We start from the raw sequence: 14,105 nt of genomic DNA on the forward strand, positions 1-14,105 counted from the left end.
TCTCCATTTTTTTGTTTTTTAGTCATCTGCTGTTGATTCCTTATACAAATTCCTGATCGTCTGGCATGTCCCTAGCTTTGCTTTGTATGCAAAGTTTTGGATTGAATTTACTACTTCAACACCTCTGTTAACCACAGGTGGTTCATCCTTCTTATCAAGTCCACCTTTTCACTGGAATACATTCTTGCTTAGTTTTATAAAATATCTTAACTCTCTGATAAAGGTCTTATATCAAGGAAGCAATTTTTTTGTGAAAATCTTACATATTGGGCAACTGACAGCCATTCGGACTAATCCCCAGTTAAAGTCCCCCGATTTGTTATAGTTCTAACCAGGATCCCTCAAACTGTTAAACTCCTAGGTGAAGAGGACTGAACTGGCTTTCCTTGATTATTCACCCAAACTCTCAGTTGGTTGTAACAAAGGTACTTCTGAAAGGATCCCTCCCCATGTGATACCTTTCACCCAGACCCAAATTAACTTTGGTTTAAAAGAATCCAATTTAGCCAGACTTTATTGAATTAACAAAAATAGCGAGGTTGTTAAATACAAGAATAAGCAGCAACATGACACTTTCACATGGATAAGATTTGTGTAAGTTCATAAAGATAAGTTTTTTAAAAAAATCAGTCGGAGTTGCTTCTGAAGATCAGCTAGTTGAACATTGTGGCTGTTGCCATGAATGTTACTGGTCATGTTCCTTTAGTAGTTGAATGGTCAATTGCAAGATTCCTAGCTTTGTAGGTTGGTTGAAGCTTTTGTGATTTCATTCAGCAGTGATTGACTGGCAGCACAGAGTAAGAGTACTTTTTTGTGTTTTACATCTTTTGCAGTAGTGTTTAAAATAGCTGATCTTCACAGCATGCTAATCCATAGACTAGGACGTAAGGCAGCAAACAATCTTAAAGCGTGTGATGAGTCATGGTGCTGTACAGAGTGGAAGTGTGGAGAATTATATGTAAGAATATTTGCTGATGTTGCCATTTAATTTTAGTTATGCTTGCTTTAAATTGAAGATTAATGGTTTTTTAAATTGTGACGTGGTTGGGGTTTACGCCATAGTTAAGTTTCTTCTCACTTTGTGGGGAGTGCATTACTGTACTTTTTGATTATGTTTGCAACATGCTGGTCTATTAGGCACAAGCACCACAAATGCAGTATGCAGTTTAACTTCCTTAATTGGACTAAGGTAAATTTTTGATGGGATGAGAAGTTTCAAAAATTGATTGGAGTAGACTGATCGCATGTAAAGGGATGACCAGCAAGTGGGAGGCTTTCAAAAGTGAGATAATGAGAGTTCAGAGGCAGTATGTTCCTGTTATAGTGAAGGGTAAGGCCGATAAGAATAGGGAACAATGGATGAGTAAAGATACTGAGGCTGTGGTCAAGAATAAAAACAAATCATATGTTAGGTAAAATGAATTGGGATCAAGTGAATCACTTGAAGAGTATAAGGGGTGTAGAAGCATTCTTAAGAGGGAAACCGGAAAGGCAAAAAGGTGATGTGAGATAGCCTTGGTAGACAAGATTAAGGACACTCCAAAGTACCTTCAGAACTAGAGAGCATAGGATCACTTAAAGATCAACAAGATCACTTATGTCTGAACCCACAGCAGATGGGAGAGATACTCAACAAATATTTTGTATCCGTTTGTACTGTGGAGAAAGGAATGGATGCTAGGGAACTCAGGGGTGGAAATAAATAAATAATAATAAATGCTGGCCGTCTTAAAAAGCATCAAGGTGAATATATTTCCTGGACCTGATCAAGTGTGTCCCAGGATGTTGCAGGACCCATGGCAAAAATATTGGTGTCATTTACAGCTACGGGTGAGGTGCAGGAGGACTGGAGGGTGGCTAATGCTGTGCCTTTATTTAAGAAAGGCTGTAAGGAGAAACCTGGGAACTATAGACCTATGAGTCTGACATCAAAGGTGGGTAAGTTGGAAGAGAATTCTGAGATTGGATTTACGTGCATTTGGAGAGGCAAGGACTGATTTGTGAAAATCATCATGGCTTTGTGCATGGGAAATTGTGTGTCAAACTTGACAAGAGTTTTGTTGAAGACAGCCAGAAAGATTTGGTAAGGGCAGTGCAGTCAACGTTATCTACATGAACTGTAGAAAACCTTTGACAAGGTTCTGCATGGCAGACTAATTAATTAATAAAGTTAAATCACATAGGATACAGTGAAACTTGCCAGTTGAATCCAAAATTGGCTTGACAGTAGGAGACAGAGGGTGGTTGTGGGAGGGTTTTTTGGACTGGAGGCCTGTGACCAATAATGTTCTACTGGAATCTATGTTGGGTCCACTATTGTTTATCATTTAAATAAACAATTTGGGTTGGAATTTAGGAGGCATGGTTAGTACATTTGTGGATGATACAAAAACTGGTGGTATAATTGACAGTGAAGATGATTAGAAAGAGATCTTGATCAGTTGGATCAATGAGCTGAGGAGTGACAGATGGAGTTTATTTTGAATAAATGCAAGGTATTGCACATTGGTGAAGGGTAGAACTCATGCACTTCACGGTAGGGCCTTGGGCAGTTTTGTAGATTCCTAGGGGTTCAGGTACATAGTTCTTTGCAAGTTGTGTCACAGGTAGACACGGTGGTTAAGGCATTTAGCATGCTTTCCTTTATGCTCAGACCATTGAGTATAGGAGTTGGGATGTCATGGCGAGGCCACCTTTGGAGTACTGTGTACATTTCTGGTCACCCTGCTAAATGAAATTGAGGAGGGCTCAAAAGATTTATCAGGATGTTGCCAGGACTGAAGGTTTTGAGTTATAAGGAGAGGCTGGATAGCCTGGGAGTTTTTTTCATTTGAGCGTAGGAGGTTGAGGGGTGAACTTGTGGAAGTTTATAAAATCATGAGGAGCGCAGATGAGGTGAATAGCAAAGGTCTGTTCATTAGGGTGAGAGTTCAAAGCTAGGGGGCCATTTTTAAGGTATGAAAAGAAAGATTTAAAAGGGACCTGAGGGGCAACGTTTTCATACAGAGGATAATTTGTGTGTGAATTGAACTGCCAGAGGAAGTGGAAGATGCAGGTACAGTTACAGCGTTTAAAAGACCTTTAGATAGGTACGTGAACAGGAAAGATTTAGAAGGATATGGGTCAAATGCAGGCAAGTGGGACTAGGAAACTTGGTAAGCATGGATGAGTTGAATCGAAGGGTCTGGTTTCATGTTGTCTGTCTTTGATTCTATAAAATGAAACACTGCTAATCTGCAAATCTGAAATAAAAACAAATGGGGGGAAAGACATGTCAGGCAGCATGTGTAGAGGGGAAAGAAATTATATTTCATGTCCAGTGCTCAAAATACACAGATGATCACACCCTAAAACGTCTGTTTGCCCACAAGTAGTCAATTATCAAAACAGTTAATCGTAGAAGGGTCACATCTGTATGTAGAAATAACAATCTATGAGGAATTGTTGCTGTAATCACAGGTTGTTCCTCTCTTGCCTTAGGTGTTGGTAGGTTGACGAGAGGAACAGCATGTTTATGGGAAGTGCTGGTGGTGAGCGAGTTGCCAGGAGGTTCCTGTTGCCAAGTTCAGGGCTGAGAATTTTGCTGAGGCCGGGTCCGTAATTTGCTGTGTTTAGGGCTGCACCTTTTCTCCAGTCTGGAGTGAGTAGGAGGCTGTAAAATGGGTTGTGGATGGGGGAAAAGCAGAATTCAAGGACGTTGTGGGAATAAAGGAGATTCTACAAGGTTTGGGGAATCAAAGGAGGCAGCAGCAAGAACAATATAGGAGTGAGGACGGCTGTAAAGATGAGAGAAAACTTTTTAAACCCATCAAGAAAGAAGCACTCAGCTTGATCAGAGATAGGGAAGACTGAAGTCACTAAGTTAATGAATTCCTTACAAACAAATGAGGAATCTCTAGCTTAAGGCAGCATATATACATAAGTTACCCCGTGAGGGAAGAAAGCAGTGGATCCTATTGGAGTGACTATTGCCTGGTGAAGTCTTACATCCACAATGTCGTGAATAGGAGCAGGAGTAGGTTGTTCAATCCTTCAAGCTAGTTCCACCATTCATTATGATCATGGCTGATCATCCAACTCAATAGCCTGTTCCTGCTTCTCCCCCATCCCCCACCTTGATGCCTTTAAATAAGAAGTGCTATAAACGACTCCTTGAAATCATACAATGTTACTGGCCTTGACTGCTTTGTGGTAACAAATGCCGCAGGCTCACCGCACTCTTGGTGAAGAATTTCTCCTCCTCTCTTCACCCCAGATCTTTACACTGTGCCCCCAATTCTATATTCCCCCACCATCCTGAACAACCTTCCTGCATTAACCATCTGTAGCTGTTAGAAATTTGTAGGTTTCCATTAGATTACCACTCACCCCCCCCACATCCCAGCAATTCTTCTGAACTCTGGCAAATACAGTCCTAACCAATTTGAGCTTTAGACTGTCTGTCTGTATGGAGTTTGCACATTCTCCCGTGTCTGCGTGGGTTTCCTCCCACAGTCTAGAAATGTATAGATTGTGGATTGGCTATGCTAAATTGTCCATAGTGTCCAGGACAATTGGCCAATGCAGGGTTACAGGGATAGGATAGGTGGGTAGCTCTGGTTGGGATGCTGTCTGGAGGGGTAGTTTGACTTGATGGGCTAAATGGCCTGCTTCCCCACAGTAGAGTTTCTGTGATTCTGTGATGTGCTTTATGTTCCCCTTTAAGTGCTTTGATTTTCAGAAAAGATGTGATTGTGCTTAATTAATTCAATGTGTCACATACCCAATCCATCATCTCTTGTTGGATTATTTTGTGGAAATTTGTGCAAAAGTGGGGTAAGATTAATTACTGGATAAGTTCTTGCTGTTATTCCTTTCCTTGGCAAAGCTGTAAAACTGGTCACTGTTCAGACCCTGAGTTTACATTTCCATGGAAATTTGGGGTAAATATTGCTGCTATTTTCTTGCCAGTCTAGCCTTTCAGTGTTCTGATCATTGGTAAGTTGGGACATTTTAATATATTCAGTTTTTTTTTCTTTTTCACTACTTTTACTCTTTTTATCTCCATCAATGGATTTTTCATCCCCTTTTGAAGTTCCGAGCTCCCACTTTTGCCAGCTATCTAACAATAGAATTAACTACTGTCTACCATTCCTTCACTTTCAAGTACAAGGTGCTTCTTCAAATAAATATATCACCTATCCTTTGATTCTGTTCACTATGTTTTTCTAGAATTTCTTGTGAATTCCCCTAGCAACTACTATATTTAGAGTCCTTCTTGATCTTTTAAATCTATTTTTACTTTCAATACTTTTCATTGCTTATTTTCTGTACTGTGCTTCCACTTAATTAGTGCCATTTTTAATGTAATCTTGGCTGTAATCATTGGAACCCCAGCATTTTTTATATCCCCTTCACTTTTAGTTGGAAGATAGTTAATATCTTATCCATTATCTACTTCAGTATCTCCCAATCCTAGCCAACTGAACTCTTCTATTTTTTTATGAACAATTAGTAGGCTCAGTCCCCTTTCATTCCATTGAAACTATCTGACACTGGCTGATATCCCAAGCATCTTGTTTCAAGTCCATCATTAATAAAATTTATTAGTACTATAGACCTCATCTCTGATTTCTTTCTGATATTTCTGATCATGTTGTGTGTCACTCATTTGCAAGATGCAATGTGACAATAATTATGTAAATCTAACTGGTTCTGAGCCCTCAGCTTACCATTTAAATGTGACTTTTTCAAATATGTAATTTGGATCAGTATTCCATTGTGTTGTAAATCTGATTATCAGTGATTACAATATGTCCCACTGCATATTGCGGTTTTACGAGCTGTCATTAGTACCTTGTAAAGATAGTCATCATTTTTGTGTAAACCTTAAAGGGATGGTGTCCTACTGTTTGGCATCCACAGGAAATGTAGACAAGTCAATTCTTGTCAAGGATTCAGAAAAGATTTACAAAGATGTTGCCAGGGTTGGAGGATTTGAGGTGTAAGGAGAGGCTGAACAGGCTGGGGCTGTTTTCCCTGGAGCATCGGAGGCTGAGGGGTGACCTTATAGAGTTTTACAAAATTATGAGGAGCATGGATAGGATAAATAGTCTTCCCTGGGTTGGGCAAATCCAGAACTAGAGGGCATAGGTTTAGGGTGAGAGGGAAAAGATATGAGACCCAAGGGGCAACTTTTTCACACAGAAGGTGGTATGTGTATGTAAGGAGCTGCCAGAGGAAGTGGTGGAGGCTGGTACAATTGCAACATTTAAAAGGCATCCGGATAGGTATATGAATAGGAAGGGTTTGGAGGGATATGGGCTGGGTGCTGGCAGGTGGGGCTAGATTGGGGTGGGATATCTGGTCGGCATGGACGGGGTTGGACCGAAGGGTCTGTTTCCATGCTGTACATCTCTACGACTCTATAATTCCTGTCCCCAGCAGATGTGCGCACACACTAGAATTTGCTTGATGGCAGTCAGGAATAGGAAATCTGTCTGGTTTTTTTTGTCCCCTTCCCTTCCAAGTCACTGCAACTGCATATAACTTCAATCATGAGCCTGATTGAGCTAACTGTGTACAGGCGAGGAAACACATCTACCACCATTTTAATCCATGTAATTTACCTAAGCACAGTAGGCCATCAGGAAAGTATGATAATATCTATTTTTTTTAAATCCTTCATTGCACATAATACTTTTATTCCATGTGTTCCATCAAAATGTAGGTTTTTATGCATCTTACCAGAAGGTCATAAGATATAGGAACAGAATTAAACCATTCAGCCCATCAAGTCTGCTCCACAATTCGATCATGGCTGATATGTTTCTTGACCCCATTCTCCTTCCCGTAACTCTTGTCTCCCTTACCAATCAAGAACTTGTGTCCCTGTCTTAAATACGCTCAGTGACTGTCAGCCTCCACAGACACTGCAGCAATGCGTTCCACAGATTCACCACCCTCTGGCTGAAGAAACTCCTCCTCATTTTCAGTTCTAAAGGTTGTTCCTTTACTCTAAGGCTGTGCCCTCACATCCTAGTCTCTCCTACTAGTGGAAACATCTTCATGTCTACTTTTATCCAGATCTTTCTGTATTCAGTCAGACTCCCCCGTCCATCCATATCTTTCTAAACTCCAATGCGTACAGACCCAGAGCCCACAACCACTCCTCATCTGAGAGGCCCTTCATCCCTGGGATCATTCTTGCAAACTTACTCTGTACCCCATCCAACACCAGCACATCCTTAAGATACAGGGCCTAAAAGTGCTCACTGTATTTCAAATGCAGTCTGACCAGAAACTTGTAGAGCCTCAACAGTACATCTTTGTCCTCATATTCTAGTGTTGGTTATTGGTGGAGTATTGGTTTTAGAATCACCAGTTCCATAAGATCCTGGCTGATCTTGTGGCCTCAACTTGATCTCCCTCTCTCTCTCCTCCATTGCCCTAACACCTGGCTCTTCTTCCAGAAATAAAACTTCTTCATGGATTTTAAAAGAATTTGCCTCTGTCTTTTGTCAGCAACTCTCAAGCTACAGACTTTATTACACAATAAAGCATCTTATAGTCTGTAAAGAATTTAATCACATTTTCTTTTCGTTGGACTGGTTCTCTTCTACCATTTTTACCTTTTATGCTGAATTCTATTATACGCTATACGTTTCAGGTAAAATCGCTGATGGTAGTTTAACGTAAGGGTCACTGAGCCTCGGGTGGGGTCAAGAAGGTGGGACCTTCATGGTCACCTCAGCCAGAACAGGCATTGAACCCGAACATGGGTGACACTCTGTGTAATGAACCAGCTGTCCAGCCAACAAATCTCCTTGGGGTCATGCTTTATGGACACTTGGGAAGCAGAGTTAGCACATACTTTACTGAATTAGGTTTGAGTGATGTTTAGTGGAACATAACGTAATTTGTTTTATTCTTTCATGAAATGTGAGCATTGCTGGCATGGTCAGCATTTATTGCCCATCTCTAATTGCCCTTGAATGGAGTGGCTTGCTAGGCCATTTCAGAGGGCTGTCATTTCTATGGATCTGGAAATATATATAAGTCAGATCAATTAAAGATGGGTCCTCAACCAGATGAGTTTTTACGATAATCACTGCAACTTGTCCTGGTAATCATTATTGATTGATATTCCAGAATCATTAATTGAATTTAGAACTCCTCTAGCTGCTGTGATTGGTTTTGAACCCATTGTTTCTAAACCATTAAGCTAGCCCTCTGTATCATTCATCAGAGAGATGTACAGCATGGAAAACAGACCCTTCGGTCCATGCCAACCAGATATCCCAACCCAATCGAGTCCCACCTGCCAGCACCCGGCCCATATCCCTCCAAACCCTTCCTGTTCATATACCCATCCAAATGCCTCTTAAATGTTGCAATTGTGACATAATTACATATTACACCCCCTAACCTCACCTCCTTTGACTTTTGAAAATATTTGTCCTGAATTTGAAGTGATACTAATTAATATATACAACTTCTCTGAATCTTGTTCATTTTTTTGATTTTCCAGTACTGGATTAATGAATACACCTCATCATTAGGCATTGGAGTCTTCCACTCAGGCATTGAAGTATATGGTAGAGGTAAGGATTAAACAAAATAAAACCTCTAATTTAAACTGAATTATTTGCTTTTCTTTTTGGAGTGAAGTGTAGGTGACCAAAGACGCAGTGATTTAGTCATGTGGTTGTCATTAGTCTTGAGGTTTGTGGTGAGTATTGCATCATCTCGCCCCAGTTTACTGCAGTCTCCTCTTGCAGACATTTCATCCTGCATTACCTAATAGATTGTGGGACCATGATGGATATTGATTACTACTTAACTGCTTTCACTTCTGCTTTGTAATGCCCTCCTGGTCCTGAGATTGTCTCTGTTTGCTAGTCTACTATTCTGCCTGTCTCCTTCCCAAGAAAGCAAAAAGATCCCAAAGGATACTGATATTTAAAACCAACACTTAAAATTGATAATTACCTTTTGAAGCTCCCAGAATCAATCAATTTCAGTTGTTACTGTAAGGTTGCCTTTGCAAATTGTAGATTTTTAGTTTAGTCTCATTCTGCATTGTGGTGGAAAGATATTGTGGTTGTGAACCTCAAATATTAAGTAGTAGAAAAGCACAAATTGCCTAGAGTTGGAATTGGGGTTATTTCAATCTTTGTCCTGCTGCTAGATGCTGAAAATTTTCAACAAAGTAATTATTGGTTGTGCTAAATTGTTCCGGCTAGAATCTTTTCATCCCCAAATATAGATTAAAACTAAATCCCTTACTAAAGGCTGTTTGTCTTCTGCAGAGTTTGCCTATGGTGGCCATCCTTATCCATTTTCAGGAATATTTGAAATCAGTCCTGGAGACTCAACAGAACTAGGGGACACATTCAAATTTAAGTAAGTATCATGGTCAAGAATGACCTTTTCACACTTTTGAAAGTTCAATTATTAATATGATCCATTATTTATTAAGCATCTGTCATGCTCATAAGAGTAAAGCTGTTTTGATGGTCTCTGGGGGAGGGGTGGGTCATGGAAATCACATGCAAAGCAACACCCAACATTTTTAGTGTATTTATAGCTAGGAAGTACCTCCTACTCTTGCCATGCAGTTAAACCACCTGGGACAAATGTCACAGCACCAATTTGTTTCTTCCCCCATTAAAGATGTACGCTTCAGCCATAACTAGTTGAATTGAGGAGCAAAGTAAATTGAGAGTTTGCGATTTTTGTGAAAGTTTGTAGCTCAGGTTGTAAGTTTGCTCACTGAGCTAGAAGATTTGTTTTCAGGCATTTTGTCACTATGCTAGGTAACATAATCAGTGAGCCTCCGTTGAAGTGCTGGTGTTCTGTCCCACTTTCTGTTTGTGTCTGCTGTGGTGGGTGATATCATTCCGGTTCTTTTTCTGCAAGGTTGGTAAATGGGATCCACATCAATGTGTTTGTTGGAGTTCCAGTTTGAATGCCAGGCCTCTAAGAATTCCCGTGTGTATCTTTGTTTAGCCTGTCCCAGGATAGATGCATTGTCTATCTTGTCTCGTTGTCTGTGTATAAGGATACAAGTGATAGTTGGTCATGTCTTTTGGTGGCTAGTTAGTGCTCAGATACCCTGGTGGCTCGTTGTCTGCCAGTCTGTCTGACATAATGTTTGTTACAGCCCTTGCTGGATATTTTGTGTATGACGTTTGTTCTGCTGGTTATTGGTTCAGGGTCCTTTATGTTCATCAAGAGCTGTTTTAGTGTGTTGGTGGATTTGTGGGCTTCCATGATGCCAAGGGACCGGAGTAGTCCGGTTGTCATCTCTGAGATGTCTTTAACGTATGGTTGTGTGGCTCGAGTCTCTCAGCATGTTGTGTGGTCTTGTTTAGATTTGTTGTGTAAGAATCAACAGACTGTGCTTGTTGGGTAGCTGTTCTTGAACATGTTGTATAGGTGTTTTTCTTCAGCATCTTGTAGTTCCTGGGTGCTGCAGTGTGTTGTGGCTCATTTAAATAATGTCCTGCTGCAGCTCTGTTTGTGGGTGTTGGGATGATTGCTTCTGTCATTGAGTATCTGGTCTGTAAGTGTCGTTTTCCTGTAGACACTGAACTGCAGCTCTCCATTGGCTTTTCTATCTACTGTGACATCCAGGAAGGGGAGTCTGTTGTTATTCTCTTCCTCTTTAGTGAACTTTATGCCAGTAAGGATATTGTTTGTGTTTCTAGGTTTCTTCTGGTGTCGTCCACAGCTTGGGCTGGATCATGGGACGGATTGCCTGTACCAAGCTCTGTATAACTGCTTTTGCCAAAAGTCCTGATATTGGTGATCCCATGGGTGTCCCTTTGATTTGTTTGTATGTCTTGTCGTTGTGGTTGCGACACACAGGTCTACTAGCTTGAGGATGCTGTCCTTGCTGATGGAGTTGGTGCTGTCTGGTATTTGTGTCCTTGGTTCGTCTACTAGTGTGGCCAGTGTTTCTTTGGCCAGGCTGATGTTTATTGATGTGAGTTATGCAGTCATGTTGAAGAAAACCACAACCTTGTGGTCCTCTATGTTGGTGTCTTTGATCTTCAGAAATTCCTGGGTGAAGTGGCTTGAGTCAAGATTAGAGTGGTGGTGGAAAAGCACAGCAGATCAGGCAACATCCGAGGAGCAGGAGAATCGATGTTTTGGGCAATTCCTGATGAAGGGCATTTGCTCGAAACGTTGATTCTCCTGCTCCTCGGATGTTGTCTGACCTGCTGTGCTTTTCCAGCACCACTCTAATCTCCAGCATTAGCAGTACCCACTTTCGCCTGGAGTGGCTTGAGTCTTCTAGGTATTTCAATTTGCATTGAAGTTCTTTTGCTAGTCTGTATGTCGGTGTGCCGGGAAGTGAGACTATGGTTCTGGGGGCATGCGGGCACCTTAGTTTATCTACCTTAGGTAATCTGTAGAAATGGGGTGTGTTCGATCCTTCAGGTTTCATTCTCTGGAGGTCTGTTTTGTTAATTTCACCTATTTATGGAGCTGCTTCTGTTTATGCAGTAATACAGTTTTCCAGCTATGGAGTCAGGTCCCTTGTTTAGGTTTGTTGTCTAAGAATCGACAGACTGTGCTTATCAGGTACTGGTATAAAGTTCACCAAATGAAAAGAGAACAACAACAGACTCCCCTTCCGTGGATGTCACAGTAGACCAAAAAGCCAATGGAGAGCTGTAGACCAGCATCTACAGGAAAACGACACGTACAGACCAGATACTCAACTATAGGAGCAATCAAGCCAACACCCACAAACAGAGCTGCATCAGGGCATTATTTAAACGAGCCACAACACACTGCAGCACCCAGGAACTATGCGATGCCGCAGAAAAACACCTATACAACATGTTCAAGAACAACGGGTACCCAACATGCACAGTCCGCCAATTCTTACACAACAAACCTAAACAAGGTGATACAACATGCCCAGTGAGTCTAGCCACATAACCATACATTAAAGACGTCTTGGAGATAATGACCAGACTACTTCGGCCCCTTGGCATCATGGTCGTCTACAAACACACCAACACACTAAAACAGCTTTTGATGAATGTAAAGGACCCTGAACCAACAACCAGCAGAACAAATGTCTGCTACAAAATACCCTGCAAGACTGCAACAAACATTACATTGGACAGATTGACAGGATGCTAGCCACCAGGGTACATGAGCATCAACGAGCCACCAAAAGATACTACCAACTGTCATTGTGTATCCTTACACACAGACATCGAGGAACACCAGTTGGACTCTGACAATATATCCATCCTGGGACAGGCTAAACAAAGACACAAACAAACACATCAATTTGGACCCCATTTACCAACCTCACAATAGACCAAGGCACATAAATAGAAAGCGGGACAGTACATCAGCGCTTCAGTGGAGGCTCACTGATGATGTTACCTATCATGGTGACGAAATGTCTGAAAACAAATCTTCCAGCTCAGCAAGCAAACTTACAACCTAAATTGAGAGTGATGGAATATTTGGTTAAGGTGGGTTGTGATAGGATTTGAAGGTGAAGATCATCCTGAATAAGCATTTTCGCATTGAAGTTAAAGAAGCTTAACAAGGATAGGGGAAATGACTGTACATGGTAGAATGTATTGTTACGGTACGCGCAACACTGGCAAATTTGTATTTATTGCTACTCTCTGAGAAAGTGGAACTCCACAGTCTTTGTGATTGTGCTGATCCCATGATTGTATTATGGAAGGAGTTTTTTCAGGACATTGATCTGACAAAAATATCTAGCTCCAATGATTCAGTCCTATAAGGTAATGCCCAGCTCTGGAGAAAATGCGAAGACTCTATGGTAAGAATTATTCTTCACTATTATCTTCATGAACTATGGTTAATTATGCTGAAATTCTGTGGTTTGCACCAAAACGCTCCGGAATGATTCTCCAATTAGCACAAGCCTGAGATAATTACACCAATAACAACGTGCAGAAGAAATCAAAATATCTAAGATTATGTTCAGTTGAACTTTTTTGTTTTCTAGTGTTTTTATTTTTTTTCCCCATTTGGGTTCAATATTCAACAACATAAAGGTAATGAAAATTACTTCCATCTGAATGGCTGCAAATTAAGCCCTGTACAGTTGATAGTGTAATTTATATGGTGGGACTGATAGACTTGTATTTAACATTTTGAGTTATTTCAATGAATAAAAACAACATTTTATTGTTTGTTGAAATTGTGTATTTGCTGAGCTATAATTAGTTGTTTGTAAGATCATTTTTACTTATGAATAGTTTGCTTACAACCATGGCCACTTTTAAAACTGAGAAAGCTAGCCTAGTTTGAAGAGCTGGATGTTTCTTATAACTGGGGAATCATTTGGAGAATTTTAAACGAGTTGGAATCTCTCGTTCAGTCAAATCATGATTTAGAAACTAAATAAAACCTATTGCACAGGATTCACATTCTTGTATGAGTTCACTTAACTTATTTGTACTCCACAGGGAAGCAATTGTGATGGGTAGCACTGATTTTACAGAAGATGATGTGGAGCGCATTGTGGAGGAGCTTGGGAAAGAATACAAGGGGAATGCCTATCATTTAATGCACAAAAATTGCAACCATTTTTCTTCAGCTATATCTGAGGCAAGTACATTGCAACTTACAGAACCAGCCCACAAAGTTAATTTCATACCAGAATTGTTTTCATTAACTGTTGCATTTCGAATTCACATTATGGACAGCACAATAACTTCAAATTAATTTACTTAGCCCTTTTTGTTGCCTATGTCTCTTTCTCTCCAATAACTTCATTCACCCACACTTGCATAATTCAGATGGCGATTGTAATAGCCTTTCCCCTATGTTTTCTTTGTGTATCTCCATTTTTAAAACATTTAGCATAAAGACATAAGCAATATCAATCAGACCTCTGACTTTTTTGTTTGGCGAAGTTTAGATTAGATTAGACTTACAGTGTGGAAACAGGCCCTTCGGCCCAACAAGTCCACACTGACCCGCCGAAGCGCAACCCACCCATACCCCTACATTTACCCCTTACCTAACACTACGGGCAATTGAGCTTGGCCAATTCACCTGACCCGCACATCTTTGGACTGTGGGAGGAAACCGGAGCACCCGGAGGAAACCCA

The 14,105-nt window shown here is 40.7% G+C and overlaps 1 protein-coding gene across 2 annotated transcripts in view; it reads left to right on the top strand.

Moving 5' to 3' along the window:
- The window catches only part of LOC132819659 (deubiquitinase DESI2), a 51,221-nt gene that overhangs the window by 18,217 nt on the left and 18,899 nt on the right, over window positions 1-14,105 (top strand). For both annotated transcript variants that reach the window (XM_060831279.1, XM_060831278.1), the window contains exons 2-4: window positions 8,510-8,582; window positions 9,291-9,384; window positions 13,458-13,599. In XM_060831279.1, coding sequence (XP_060687262.1) covers window positions 8,510-8,582; window positions 9,291-9,384; window positions 13,458-13,599 — 309 coding nt within the window. The remainder of the gene's footprint in view (window positions 1-8,509; window positions 8,583-9,290; window positions 9,385-13,457; window positions 13,600-14,105) is intronic.

This window comes from Hemiscyllium ocellatum, chromosome 10 (genome assembly GCF_020745735.1).
Source record: "Hemiscyllium ocellatum isolate sHemOce1 chromosome 10, sHemOce1.pat.X.cur, whole genome shotgun sequence".
Taxonomy (NCBI): domain Eukaryota; kingdom Metazoa; phylum Chordata; class Chondrichthyes; order Orectolobiformes; family Hemiscylliidae; genus Hemiscyllium; species Hemiscyllium ocellatum.